The sequence below is a fragment of the Sebastes fasciatus genome, chromosome 20, assembly GCF_043250625.1.
Source record: "Sebastes fasciatus isolate fSebFas1 chromosome 20, fSebFas1.pri, whole genome shotgun sequence".
In the NCBI taxonomy this organism is placed as follows: domain Eukaryota; kingdom Metazoa; phylum Chordata; class Actinopteri; order Perciformes; family Sebastidae; genus Sebastes; species Sebastes fasciatus.
The window spans coordinates 17182741-17197132 of NC_133814.1; the positions used below are offsets into that span (position 1 = coordinate 17182741).

The following is a 14392-nucleotide window of genomic DNA, read 5'->3' on the forward strand; positions in this document are numbered from 1 at the left end:
GACTCGTCCACCTTTACAGTCTCGATGTGTAAACTCACGCTCATGCGAAATGGAAATATCCCATTGGCTTTTTGTTGAGGGAACCAGGACGATGCTAACTTCCTGGTTGGCCTACAAAAATACGTCATCCCTGCACCACTCTATTAAATGTGTATTTTTTTTTATATATAATTAACACAAATTAATTCACAGTGAAGATTGCTGTTCATCTTTCTGTGACAATAAAGTTTGTTTTTTAAATGTAAAATATCCTGCTGCAGTCACATCATTATCATATCTCTTTAATAACCAAGTTTGTATGGTTCTGTGCTTACTTATTTGTAAAAAAGTAAATATCGGCTGATATATTGTTATCAGATTTTGATTCTTCTCAAATAGTAACGATCCAGTATTGGTCTGGCTGTTAAAAATACTGTATATCTGGCAACAGAAGCTGAGAAAGGGGAAGACCAGAGCTAATATAGATTGTAACTGTGTTAAAGGTTGATTTTCATCGAGCAGAAGCTTAGCTGAAATGGCTTTAGTGTCTTTTTAATGGACACTTGAGTATAGCAGAGGCCTGCTGTTCCAGGCTCCTCTGGTATAAGGACGGTTAGCCATTCCAGCAGTGCATTCCCCTCGGGTACTGTAATGCTTATAAAGAAGACAGAGAGGTAGATAAATATACCGCACATGTCTGTGGAACTCTCCATATTTCTTACACAAACACTTCCTAAATCTTGACGCAGGCAGGAGTATCATCTATCAGGGGAGTGAAATAAAAAAAAGTTGCTGATCAGCTCTCTGGGAGCAGACATGAGGCATCCCAGCGCTGTCTGCAGCAGTCAGCAGGACTCAGCAGGAGTCATCAGTCAGCGGTGCCATCATTTTTTCCAATGCAGCTCAGGGATGGCTCTCCACATAAAGCTGGAGTGAAGCAGGACAATGAGGCTGGAATGTCAGTAGGCAGCATTATCACAGTGTAATTAGAGAGAATGAGAGGAGGGGCGGGGGGGGGGCTGTTTTTGCATAATCACTTTTCTCTGAGAATGCAACTTTGTTTGAATTAGCTTTCAATGTCGTTTTATCCTGTCATCATCATAGGTCCGCAAAATAATCCGCGTGTGCAAAGGCATCCTGGAGTACCTGACGGTGGCAGAGGTGGTGGAGTCTATGGAGGACTTGATCACGTACACAAAGAACCTGGGACCAGGTCAGTCTGCTGATACAACAGTAGTGGCAAGACTACTCTGCTGAAGGCTTGACACTAACAGTAGCTCAGATATGTTGCTGTCTTGGTTGACAGATTCAGGGCGTGAATTTGCTGGAGTTAACATTTAGCTTTTGCTTTGTTAGCATTTATAAGTGTTTGTTGCAGTGCTGAAAGTAGAACACTGTACTCAAAGTCACACATTTTGGATGTTGCGTACATCAAATGTAAAGCATCAAAATTAAAATCAACTGTCCCTTGTTGAATTATTTATGCATCAATAGACTAAATGTTGGATTGTGAAAGCGCCCTTAAATGGAAACGTTCAAGTACCATTACTTTAAAATTAGACTTTAAGTATGCTACTTGAGTAAATGTACTTAGTTCCTTTCCCCCTCTGGTTTGTTGCCTGTGTGCAGGGATGACAAAGATGGCAAAGATGATAGATGAGCGACAGCAGGAGCTGACACACCAGGAGCACCGTGTGATGTTGGTCAACTCCATGAACACAGTCAAAGAGCTGCTGCCCATCCTCATCTCAGGTATTCACACACTACTGCACCTTCACGAAGAGGGAATTCCTACACATTGCTTGGCCCACACAATGTGTTTTAGGTTAGTATATTTGAGTTGAAATATTGTACTGTTTTGTATTTCAGGTATCAAAATCTTTGTGACAACCAAGACGTCTGGCAGCCAGGGTGTGGAGGAGGCCTTGAAGAACCGTAACTTCACTTTTGAGAAGATGAGCTCCGAGATAAACGAGATCATCAGAGTGCTGCAGCTTACGTCCTGGGACGAGGACGCCTGGGCCAACAAGGTACGCACAATAACTTACATGCTTTTACCTCAGTTTGTCTACGGCCATTAAAGTCACATGCGCACACTGTTATTATAAATACACACGAGGAATAAGAGGCCGCTCAGAGTGTTTAAACTTTGTTTTTTGTATTCTTTATGGATCACAACAGGAAGCAGTGTTTGTATGAGCAAAATTAGAATTTTGTCTGCTACCCACTGTGCTCTCACACACTCCCAGAATGCCTTTGGAGGAGGCAGCAGACTGGAGAGAATATGAAGTGATGTTATTAGCATTTTATTCCCCTTTTTTAACAAGGCATGCACTTTGTTTCATCAGGATGACCTTATTTCAAGGTTGACAGGTGTGAAATATGTTTTTGCTATATTTTAAGCTTACGTACAGTTAGTCATTTAAAGTAGGACTGCTTTAACTTTCTCTATCTCTATGTAGCTGGTTAATCTTTTGGGGCTCTTTCATGTTTTTTTCTGCTCTGCACGTTCTGCTTCTTTCCTGTCCCGACACTCTCCAAATGGCTCTTCTTTACTGTGCCACTTTTTTTCTTTGACACTCTTTTTTTTGTTGCTCTCAGTTGGTACTGTATGTCCAGTTCAACATTTTGTATTTATGTCTTCCTTTCTTTTTACCGTTTCTTTCTCCCTTCACCCCCCTGTAGAAGGTAAGCCTTACCTCTTGGTTGTGCAGCGGCATGTCTGACAGATGTGTGTGCTGTCTTGTGCTGTGTGGTGCCATTGTGTGCTCATCAGTTTGGAGGTTAAACTGTTGACTGTATACTTATAGAGTCAATTAGCAGTTTGAATTGATTAGACTGCTAATTGAATGGTGTTTATTGAAGAAGTGCTAAGCAGGTTGAAGAGCTGAAATGTTGATCTATGCAGTATTTTTTTTTCTCCCCTCTTTTTTGGATTTGTTTTGCTTCATGACATGACATTGTATCAGCACCTGTGTGTCCTCCTCCTGTGTCATTTAAACCTCACTATATGCATGTCCTCAACCTGTCTGGTTATTGATTGACCTGAGTATTGATTTGGGTGTCATTAACAAGAATTCCCCTGATCCGTACTTGCATATAACAGCCTTAGGAGGAGAGCACATAGAAACACTGATATGGATTTTGTTGTGTGAATGGCTCATTTTTAGTTTTAATCAACACATATGGCCTTGTTCGCTCACAAATCACATTTCCATGAACAACCTCTCACTTTACATAATCCCTATTACTAATGCAATCAACCACACCGTGTAATACCAGTAATACCATTCTGTGTTTGATTATAGGCTGTTATGAATGTGTGTTTGCATTTGATATGAGTGCAAAGATCCTACATCTATCCGTCTCTCACTTTACTTCACTTACTCAATCACTCATTTACATGTGGTAAGAGACTGAACAACAGTTGCACAAGTTTGAACAGTAAACTAATACACCCCCGCAGCTCTGGCGACATCACTTCACACCTTTTTATACTTCCTGTTTTGTTCCCTCCCATGTTCTGCCAAGCCACACTCCTAGTTATTCAAACAAACATGATTGTTTTTCACTTTTATTTTGACAGAGGGATTATTGTGAGGGCTCAGATGTATTTTGTGATGAGTATTTTTAAAACAAGCAGCAGAGGTTTGTCCTTATTCTACTTAATTTGTTATGAAACTCTCACTGAACTCTGTGATGAAGATACAAGCTGCATTATGAAGGATAGTAACTTGTGTTTTCTATTATTGTACCATGAGAAATAAGCTCTCTTAACCGCTCATTCATCCGCTCTGGTCTCCTGCTTTGCTCCATGTCCTACAGGACTCTGCTTTGTTTTGCAGACTTCGACAATGAGTGCACTCATTGTCGAGTCGGCCGCTGTTGGACAGATTGTTGTATTTCCATCCACTCTGATAGAGATACAATGGAGAGTCGTTTGGCTTATATAATATGACACGCTCATTATGGACGTGTGTGTGAAGGAATGATAGAAACGGCATGCGTCGTGTCTGACAGATCTTAGCGATGCTGCACATGGACTTTGCTGTGTTTCAATGATGAGAGCCTGGAGTTTTTCTTGACCATGTAACTTGCTCGAGAGTTAAAACTATAATTATATGACATGTTAACCTCATTCACACAGAATATACTATTTAGAAAGATTTTGACTTGAATTTAAAATGAGATTCCAGTGTCTCTAATAATCATGTCATGATTTAAAGAGCGAACATGTATACATGGGATGTCTAAGAACATTGGTCGACTCCTATTTTTTAGTTTTCTTTAGTTGTATTGATCCCCTTTTTAAGTTATTCATTTATTCTGTCTTTCAAACCCAAAGGACACAGAGGCCATGAAGAGGGCTCTGGGGCTCATCGACTCAAAGATGTCTCAGGCTAAGAACTGGCTGAGGGATCCACACGCTCAATCAGGTAATAAACATCCACGTCCTATATACCTTAAACTATTCATTCTGCTGCTAATCACGTCCGCAGGCTGATAATCTAGTTATACCTAGCAACCTTATTGATGTGTCTGACTTTGTGTTGTGCTTCTAGGGGACGCGGGCGAGCAGGCCATCCGCCAGATCCTCGATGAAGCCGGGAAAGTTGGTGAACTGTGTGCTGGGAAGGAGCGCAGAGATATCGTGGGCACAGCCAAGACCCTGGGCACGATGACTGACCAGGTGTCTGAGATGAGGGCCAGGTACACCAAACGCCTTAAAAGACAATACTTTAGCCCCGTTTCGACCGCAGGAATTTCCCCCCATAATTAGGAACCTTTTGAGGAACTCCTTGCGTTTTGACCGCAGGAACCTGGGTCTAAATTTAGTACAAGGGGAGAGCATTTCTTTTTTTTTTGCAGAGTGCGTTTACCCCTGTGACCTTCAGTATCCCTCGTCCCATATCATGTAGCATTTTCATATATCAGCGGACTAATTTGCCTAATCTTCATGTCTTTAGACCGCTATGGAAACACAGACAACAATGGGCTGAAGGAACCTTTTAGTCCCTTGAAAAGTAGTCCCAGGACTAAAATTACCAGGAACTTCTTGGAAACCCGGCTTCTGTGCGTCTGTGTCACAACTATGGCAAGATAATTCCCCCCATATTTCACACAGTCCATGTGTTGTCTCATGTCCTGATTCCAAAAATCAAATTTTCATTGGATATTTTCATTGATAAATGCTCCTTTTACACAGTAGTTTCATTTTCCATCCTTAAAGCGTAGGGAGTGTAAAGCAGTAAGCATATTAGAGGGGATTATAGTGCGTAAGAGTGGAAGTGATCTCCTTCCGATATGAAATCCGACTGTCACCAGGGACCCTGCGTCACGCTCGATTAAAAGCAGCTGTCTGGTATTAATCCATAATCTACTTTAACCCCTTGGTTGTGTAACTCCTCTGAAAACTGACAGATGCCGCTGAGTCTTGTCTGGAAGTAGAGGCATTAAGTTAGGAAATACTATTCTTAAACAGTTTAAGCTTTTGAGTAAACAAACAAAGAAGTGTGCATGTGTAGCCTTCAAAAGCGTAGCGGTGCTGCAGTTTATGGCATCCATGTGTTTTTCTTTGTCCACCCCAGAGGTCAGGGGGCGACTCCGGCCGCCATGCAGAAGGCACAGCAGGTTTCCCAGGGGCTCGACGTACTGACCGGCAAGGTGGAAAATGCCGCTCGCAAGCTGGAGGCCATGACTAACTCCAAGCAGGCCATCGCCAAAAGGATTGATGCTGCACAGGTGAGTAATTAACCCCGTTAGCCTCATAAAACATGGGTCCAAACCTTGAAATGGAAAGTATTTGATGGTGTTTCCTGCCCCTGCAGAACTGGCTGGCAGATCCTAACGCCAGCCCGGAGGGAGAGGAGAACATCAGGGCCCTGCTCACCGAGGCCAAAAAGATTGCAGACATGTGTGAGGACCCAAAAGAAAGAGATGACATCTTGCGCTCTATTGGAGAGATCGCTGCCATGACTGCCAAACTGTCTGATCTCAGAAGACAGTAAGTTCCTGACTGCTGGAGACATTGCATAAATGTATGCTTTTTTGAGTCTGAGCCTGACTTGGATTGCCCCTTCTTTCTAACTTCACTGGTCTGCTTTTACACTTTATTCCAGTTGTTCAGATGCTTCAATTCAAGTATTGGGAAGCATTGGTGTTTGTTTACATATGTAGGAACATTTGAGAGATCAGTGTTCGGTAATGGCTATCAACTTGGGCTTAGAAGTTATTCTCTAGCTGCAGATCAGTGAGGTATTTTATCTCTTCCGTTTTCCTTCTAACAATTCTCCATCCTTCCTGTGGGAGTACAGATTTCGTACTACAATTTGACTGGAACTGTTTTCATTCCACCTTGTGACTGGAGTATGGGTTTTTGTTCTGCACCAGGAATTGTAAAAAGCACTTATTTTCCCACATTTTTAGGTGAAGTACTCCAGATTTGAACTAAACTGTCAGTGTGAAAGCACTCGTAGTCAAACTGATTGATATCTATTTACTCTCTAACTGTAGCTGGCAGTCTACATACCTCATTTCAGCCATATCTTTATGATAAAACCACCTCAGAGCTGTTTTTAAATTCCTTATAGGGGTAAAGGTGACACTCCCGAGGCCAGAGCTTTGGCTAAACAGATCGCAACATCTCTGCAGAACCTGCAGTCCAAGACCAACAAAGCCGTGGCCAACAGCAGGCCTGCAAAGGCCGCTGTTCACTTGGAAGGAAAGATCGAGCAGGCGCAGCGCTGGATTGAGAATCCCACCATGGACGACAGCGGCGTGGGTGAGTCTGGTTCCCTCCCATCCTCCCCAACTTCCTCGTCTCTCTATCTTTCTCTCACACTCCTTCACATTCTTTCCACTGCTCCTGTGGTTAAACAGCAGACCAGGCAGTTTGTGTACATGCCGCTCTCTACTGTACTCGACATTCCACGACACAACACTGCTATTTTTTTCTTTGGTTTTGGCTCGTCTCCTCTCAAACCTGGACATCGTCTTATATGTTTACAATAGCGCTGTAGGCTGGCAGCTCGAAGATTGATTGGTTCTCTCAATAAGATGAAGGCAATGCTTACCTCAAAGGAACAACATGAAATAATACAGAAGAGGCCATGGCTTTCTTTCCCCTCTAGTGTTGATACAAGCACCCAGTAAAATACCAAAACCATGCAACACTCAATGAGCAGATATTTGCAGGAGGTGGCCAAGTTCAACACTGACATTAAAAAGCAAACTTTATAGTTAATTAGTGCTGAAACAACAAACAATTTTCAGTTTATTATTACATTAAAATCATTTATCAACCAAAAATGTTAGGGCTGTCCTCGACCAAAGACATTCTTAGTCGACTAACACGATTATGTTGGCTAATCGATTAGTTGTTTTAATCGACAGAACTGAGTTTCTCCACTAAGAATCACACAAAAGCACCTCTTTAAATCTTGTGTTTACCAGAGATGTGCTCATAAGTTTCTTGGAAATAAGTCATTCAGCATGAAAAACCATAGAAAAATGACTAATCGACTAAAGAAATGTTTCACAATTTTATGACATTTTGTAGACGATTGGTCATTTAATAAAGAATAACTGTGATATGGCATGATAAAATTCATATTAAAACAGTTTTGAAGTGATAACAAAAATATGTTTATGTTCTGACTTCACAAAAAAATCCAGAAGCAATGCATGACTTGTCACTTTAGCACACAAGCTTGTTAGTGTCTAGCACTCAGAGGTAATAACAGAATGTTAAATAGCAGGATGTTGTTTTTCTTGAATCTTCATGTGTATATGTTTGTCTGTGTGTGTGTTTAGGCCAGGCAGCCATTCGCGGGCTGGTGGCGGAGGGCCGCAGGCTGGCCAACGCTCTGCCAGGCCCGTACAGGCAGGAGCTGCTGGGTAAGTGTGAGCAGGTGGAGCAGCTCATGGCCCAGCTGGCCGACCTGGCTGCCCGTGGTGAAGGGGACTCCCCTCAGGCACGTGCTGTTGCTCAGCAGCTCCAGGAAGCTTTGAAAGTAAGACGGCTCTCAACTCAACAGTCATTATCATTCAGACCTGTAAACTTTACTGTGATAGATCAGAATTCACACACAGAGACAGAGAAACAACCCCCTCTGCTGGTGGAAGAAATACAAAAATCTCATAGTAAAAGTAGTATGACCACAATGGGAACGTACTCCACAAATAGTCCTGCTCAAGTGTCAAAAGTCAAAGTGCAGTACTAGTACAAATCTGAGAAATAATTTTGTAGTTTTCATTCTTTCAGATAAGTGGAAAGATTACATTCTACAGGCAGAGAAACATCTCTAAAACTTAAAATAATGTCATTCTGAAATGAGTTTTCCATGCTTCCCTAAAAGTCTGCATTTTGTAGAGGCCATATTTTGAGTATATGTAAAGTGAATGTAAGCTTTAAATCTGCAAAATTAGATTAAATATAAAGCATAATATTCTCACTGAAATTATAAATTCTCCAAAAATGGAAATGTACATCAATACTGTTTACTTCAAAGGGGTTTTTGAAGCTCAGTAAGAATGTGTGTTTTTTTAATCTGCAAGATCAGCGAGATTTATTTGGACAAAGTACTCCCGCTGTAATCTCAGTGAGCCACCGTGAGAGCAGTTGTAACATCTGTTTGTCCTCCTCCCCAGGACCTGAAAGGAAAGATGCAAGAAGCGATGACTCAGGAGGTGTCAGACATCTTCAGTGACACCACCACCCCCATCAAGTTACTGGCAGTGGCTGCCACCGCCCCTCTGGACGCCCCCAACAGAGATGAGGTCAGCGCTACAGTCATTGTGATCTCACTGCAACAAGCCTCCTTCAATGGTGTTATATTTATTGGCATGGTGTTGTATTATTTTTTACAACAACCCTTGTTGGATAATTGTTTTATTTGATCATGTGTAGGTCTTTGATGAAAGGGCTGCCAACTTTGAGAACCACGCCAATAAGCTTGGCACCACGGCAGAGAAGGCTGCTGCTGTCGGCACTGCCAACAAGAGCACAGTGGAGGGAATCCAGGCTGCCGTCAAGTCAACAAGAGACTTAACACCACAAGTATGTAACAGTTTAGTGTTTATATCTGTTTCCGTTTGTGTCTGCTGCCCTCCACTCTCTGCATCACCAGTCACTTAAGTGTTTTCTCGCTTCTTGAGCCAAGACTATAGCAGTTGTCATTGGACTGACAATTAATGGCACGGATTGTTTTTTTAAGGTGGTATCTGCTGCTCGTATCCTGCTGAGAAACCCTGGCAACCAAGCTGCATATGAACATTTTGAAACCATGAAGAATCAGTGGATTGACAATGTGGAGAAAATGACAGGTGAGGTGTCATAAAGATGTTGAGAATTCCCCTTGGGCCAGTTGCATAAAAATAGACTTCGTCTCAAGTATAACTTTAAGTCAGACTTCCTATAGACACTTAAATGTATCTGTTGCATAAAGCTTCCCTATGAGTGACTAATGTAAGACTGACTTAGATAGCCTGTCGCGCAATGCATTATGGGTGAAATAAGACACTTCACGGAAGAGAAAAAATGGCAGATGCAACAACAGTGACACCACACCAAGTATGCAAGTTTATGCAACTGGCCCCTGGTTGCAGGTGATCCTTATGTCACACCTCATTGTGTAATTCCCTATATTAACGTTATGGATGTTTAGGTTTGGTGGACGAGGCCATCGATACCAAGTCCTTGCTGGACGCCTCAGAGGACGCCATCAAGAAGGACCTGGAAAAGTGCCGTTTGGCCATGGCCAACCACCAGCCTCAGATGCTGGTCGCCGGCGCCACCAGCATCGCCCGCAGAGCCAACCGTATCCTCCTGGTGGCGAAGCGAGAGGTGGAGAACTCCGAGGATCCTAAATTCAGGGAGATGGTGAAGGCCGCGTCTGATGAACTGAGCCAGACGATTTCTCCTATGGTGATGGACGCTAAAGCGGTGGCTGGAAATATTCATGATCCAAGTAAGTTGATGTTGCTTACGGTGTTTTAGGACTATGCGTATGTGGAACCTTCTGATCAGTGATAAAAGTGTTTGTTTTGTGATTACCAGGTCTTCAGAAAGGCTTCCTGGACTCAGGTTATAATATTCTTGGTGCTGTGGCAAAAGTCAGGGAGGCATTCCAGCCCCCGGAGCCAGACTTCCCACCACCTCCTCCTGAACTGGATCAGCTTAATGTAAGTCCTCAGATAAGCACAACTTTTAATTTGGCAAACCATCTGAAGCTGCTTTGGTTTAATGTCCAAAACTGCTCAACCATAAATACTTTTAACTTGTCCTTGTAGCTTAACGATGAGGCAGCACCACCCAAACCTCCTCTTCCTGAGGGTGAGGTTCCTCCCCCCAGGCCTCCTCCCCCAGAGGAGAAAGACGAGGAGTTCCCTGTGCAGATTGGCGATATGGTGAACGAGCCCATGATGGTGGCTGCCAGGCAGCTCCACGATGAAGCCCGCAAGTGGTCCAGCAAAGTAAGCGAACACTGTAAAACACAGTAATGGACTTTTTACGTTGGAGTCCTATGCTTTTTCAGATTGATCATGTGCCTGTCGTACCTCCATAGGGAAATGACATCATCGGTGCTGCCAAACGTATGGCCTTGCTCATGGCTGAGATGTCACGTCTGGTGCGCGGAGGCGGCGGAAACAAGCGCGCCCTCATCCAGTGCGCCAAGGACATCGCTAAGGCTTCCGATGAAGTCACACGACTGGCCAAGGAGGTGGCCAAGCAGTGTACCGACAAGCGTATCCGGACCAACCTGCTCCAGGTCAGTTCAGTCGTCTTTATCGGAGAGTGGATTTTTCGCTGTGGAAAGACTATACACTAATCGGGGGAAGTACTGACAAGCCGCTATTACTGCGGTGGCATCTCCTTACAATATGTGCCTGTTTGAATGCAAGGATTTGTCTATACTTTATTTGATTTTGTTTGACCTCACCTGACTTTCTGACCTCGTTTCAGGTGTGCGAGCGCATTCCCACCATCAGCACTCAGCTCAAAATCCTGTCCACAGTCAAGGCCACCATGTTGGGTCGCACCAACATCAGCGAAGAGGAGTCAGAGCAGGTGAGTCTTTTATTACGAGTGTGTCAGATCACACAAGACTCCCATTGTTTTCAGTCTCCCCTCATCACTGCATCTCTTAATCTCTTCTTTCAACAGGCCACTGAGATGTTGGTCCACAATGCTCAGAACCTGATGCAGTCTGTGAAGGAGACCGTCAGGGAGGCCGAGGCAGCTTCCATCAAGATCCGGACAGATGCTGGTTTCACCCTCCACTGGATCAGAAAGACCCCCTGGTACCAGTAAGAGAAGGGCCAGGGTTCCTCCACGCTTGATGCTGGGTCTCTCCAGCTGTCCGGGAGGACATTGAATGGACAGATATACACTTTTATCAAAGCTATGATATCAGCGCCCGTCACACTAACATGGGTGAACCTTCTCTATTAGTCCCATATCCTGTCTGTAACAGTTGCTGTTCTGGTAGAATGTAAATGGGACTATCAGTGCGAGTTATGGGTTAGATTCTTACTGTCTTTTTTTTTTCCGAAAAGTGTGTAAAAACAATTGTTTTAAAGCTTATTTTGACAAATCCCAGGAAAATATATACTGTATGTTTTGATTAGAGGTTGGGTTACATATAATGCAAGGCTCTTCTAGACACAAAACCTTAAGTTAAATTTTTCTCGAGACATTTTTATATCTTTGTACTGATATTATCCCTATCATTCATTCATCTTTGCTAGGATTTCATTCACTTATTCATTCAGGATAAGCACATGAACTTGAGGAGTTGTTACAAGTACAGTATAGGCTCAGCACACGCAAAACATATATTCAGCGGTATTATGCCTGTTTACACTATTCTATATGATCACAAGTGAAAGCGAAACACTGTTATTGTAATGTAGCATTCTTTATTTTCTTAAGAGCTCTGCCAAAGACATTCTGCCATGATTTTTGAAAGTATAGTTGCCTTTCTTTGGTCAGCAATAATTTTGTTACTTAAAAAATAACATATGCCAACAGCAGGTAAAAAAAGTGCTTGCATTCGACTCATTCAACTCTTTCTAGATATGTTTTTTAATGTTTCACATGTTGCATTGAGATTACATGTAAGAAACAGGCTTGCGCTACAGTTTGAGGCCTAATAGCCAAACATTATTATTTCACAGCAAGCTAACAAGTCTTCTTTAGAGAGGCTCGTCTAAAACACCGCACACAGTTGTACGTCTCATGTCTTGTTGTGCACAATCATTATTTTTGTGATATATGAATTGCACACTTCTCCTAGGTAGCCAAGGGAATGACCAGAGTTTAGAGATGAAGCACAGTGTCATCTGGTGAAATCTTATTTTTTTTTATGTTCTCACATTTGTCTCAACACACTAAACATAACTGGCCACTATTTGTGGCAACTGTAGTACTGAAAATGTCTGAAGACCGTCGGTGTGAATGTGTCTTTTTTAAGTATCTAATACCAACTGATGTGCCTTGAGAAAGAAACTTTATTTGCAATTGATACCGTTTTGATTTACAGATGTTTTGTATCATTTGTACAAGGTGTTATGGTGTTGATTTCTTCAAAAACACTTGTTGTACATGATTCTTCTATAAAGCTAAACCCGCTTCATGACTTTTTACTTCAAGTCAAATTATGCTCTATGCAAACCCTGAGAACGTTTGTTTAAAAAGATATCAACATTATGCAACTTGGTTGGGTTTAAACAGGCCTGAACAACATTTTGCTGAGGCATTGTCCACAATTTTGTAATAAAGCATTTTATAGCACTTTGAGGTGTGTTTGCTCTGTAATGTCTGTTCTTCTCATATTGCAGCTGAGCCCCAGAAACCAACTCCTCTACTGGAATTTTACCTGCCCCTAGGTGTCTGTTTTGTGAGAATTTAATTAAACACTGAGTCATTTAGGGATATGCACCATATAAGCACAATGTTACCAAACTACATTTGGCCACTGGACCTAATGCAGGACTTGCTTTAAGGCCCTTTATTTCAGTTTTGTGCTACAGTGGAGCATATTATCAAACAAATAACCTTGGGCTGTCAAAGTTAACGCGATAATAATGCGTTAATGCAAATTCACCACTAATTTCTTAAACGCATTAATACAACTTGCGATTTTTACGTTGTAGCGGCGTCAGTTGCACAGTAGCTTGTCGCGAAGAAGGCTAAATAACGCTCCAAACTTACGCTAAATTTTGGTGAAGAAAAACTGGCATGGCCATTTTCAGAGGGGTCCCTAGACCTCTGACCTCAAGATATGTGAATGTAAATGGGTTCTATGGGTATCCACGAGTCTCCCCTTTACAGACATGCCCACTTTATGGTAATCACAAGCTATTTTCGGGCAAGTCATAGTCAAGTCAGCACACTGACACACTGACAGCTGTTGTTGCCTGTTGGGCTGCAGTTTGCCATGTTACGATTTGAGCATATTTTTTATGCTAAATGCAGTACGTGTGAGGGTTTCTGGACAATATTTGGCATTGTTTTGTGTTATTAATTGATTTCTAATAAATATATACATACATTTGCATAAAGTAAGCATAATCGCCCACTCCCATGTTGATACGAGTGTTAAATACTTGACAAAGCTCCCTTTTAAGGTACATTTTAAACAAATAAAAAATGTGTGATTAATCACGATCAACTATGGACAATCATGCGATTAATCGCATTTAATTAAATATTTGAATTGATTGACAGCTCTAAAATGATCACAAACAAAGTTTAAAAGTCATTACATTTAAATTTTAAAAGAAAGTCTTATGTTATGATTCTAAACCAGTGAGCAAGATCATAATTGCAGGATTATTGAAAGGAGTTTGGTGCAATATGTCTTTGGAGACAGGATTAGTGAAGCTGAGCTGAGTCTGAACTGATCAGCATGATTAAATAGCATGAATTTTCATCTTGCATGCGTATAAAATTATTTATTTGGTGTGGGAAGTGTGATGCTGGGTCAGTTCATCCAAAACATTACCTCACTTGTTGTGGTACTTAAGCCATGCTGATACTATTTGTTTGGGTTTATTTGCCCAGAATTTGGGATATTCTCCTCTGACATTGTCTTTCTTTTATGTCCTTTTTATTTATATATATATTTATATATATATATATATATAAATAGGTATACTATATATAAATATATACATATATTTTTTATCTTAATATTTGACATGGACAATATATACTCAAGAGAGAGAGGATGATATAAAAGCCACCAAAGTCCTGGGCTGGGGATTGAAATGGATATCTTTAACCACAGGGCCACCACCAGGACATTAGTGTGAAATGTGCAGACTGTGATATCAATATCACTTTCTCCTCTTTTATGTGAGTCAAATGCACATTGGCTTATTTCAGGAGAAAGTATAACGAGCTAATTAC

The 14392-nt window shown here is 41.8% G+C and overlaps 2 protein-coding genes across 2 annotated transcripts in view; both read left to right on the forward strand.

The window, feature by feature from the left end:
• The window catches only part of LOC141758243 (vinculin), a 29072-nt gene extending 16294 nt beyond the window's left edge, over nucleotides 1–12778 (forward strand). The window contains exons 4-21 of the mRNA XM_074619452.1: nucleotides 1084–1192; nucleotides 1609–1731; nucleotides 1849–2009; nucleotides 4325–4415; nucleotides 4542–4689; nucleotides 5568–5721; nucleotides 5808–5983; nucleotides 6570–6760; nucleotides 7792–7991; nucleotides 8629–8757; nucleotides 8888–9037; nucleotides 9195–9303; nucleotides 9645–9947; nucleotides 10037–10161; nucleotides 10270–10452; nucleotides 10545–10748; nucleotides 10943–11047; nucleotides 11144–12778. Of these exons, the coding sequence (XP_074475553.1) occupies nucleotides 1084–1192; nucleotides 1609–1731; nucleotides 1849–2009; nucleotides 4325–4415; nucleotides 4542–4689; nucleotides 5568–5721; nucleotides 5808–5983; nucleotides 6570–6760; nucleotides 7792–7991; nucleotides 8629–8757; nucleotides 8888–9037; nucleotides 9195–9303; nucleotides 9645–9947; nucleotides 10037–10161; nucleotides 10270–10452; nucleotides 10545–10748; nucleotides 10943–11047; nucleotides 11144–11290 (2808 nt within the window). The 3' untranslated portion in view covers nucleotides 11291–12778. The remainder of the gene's footprint in view (nucleotides 1–1083; nucleotides 1193–1608; nucleotides 1732–1848; nucleotides 2010–4324; nucleotides 4416–4541; nucleotides 4690–5567; nucleotides 5722–5807; nucleotides 5984–6569; nucleotides 6761–7791; nucleotides 7992–8628; nucleotides 8758–8887; nucleotides 9038–9194; nucleotides 9304–9644; nucleotides 9948–10036; nucleotides 10162–10269; nucleotides 10453–10544; nucleotides 10749–10942; nucleotides 11048–11143) is intronic.
• Nucleotides 12779–14218: 1440 nt separating this feature from the next.
• The window catches only part of adkb (adenosine kinase b), a 123226-nt gene continuing 123052 nt past the window's right edge, over nucleotides 14219–14392 (forward strand). Inside the window, exon 1 of the mRNA XM_074619462.1 lies at nucleotides 14219–14338. The gene's annotated coding sequence lies outside the window, so the exon portion shown is untranslated. The remainder of the gene's footprint in view (nucleotides 14339–14392) is intronic.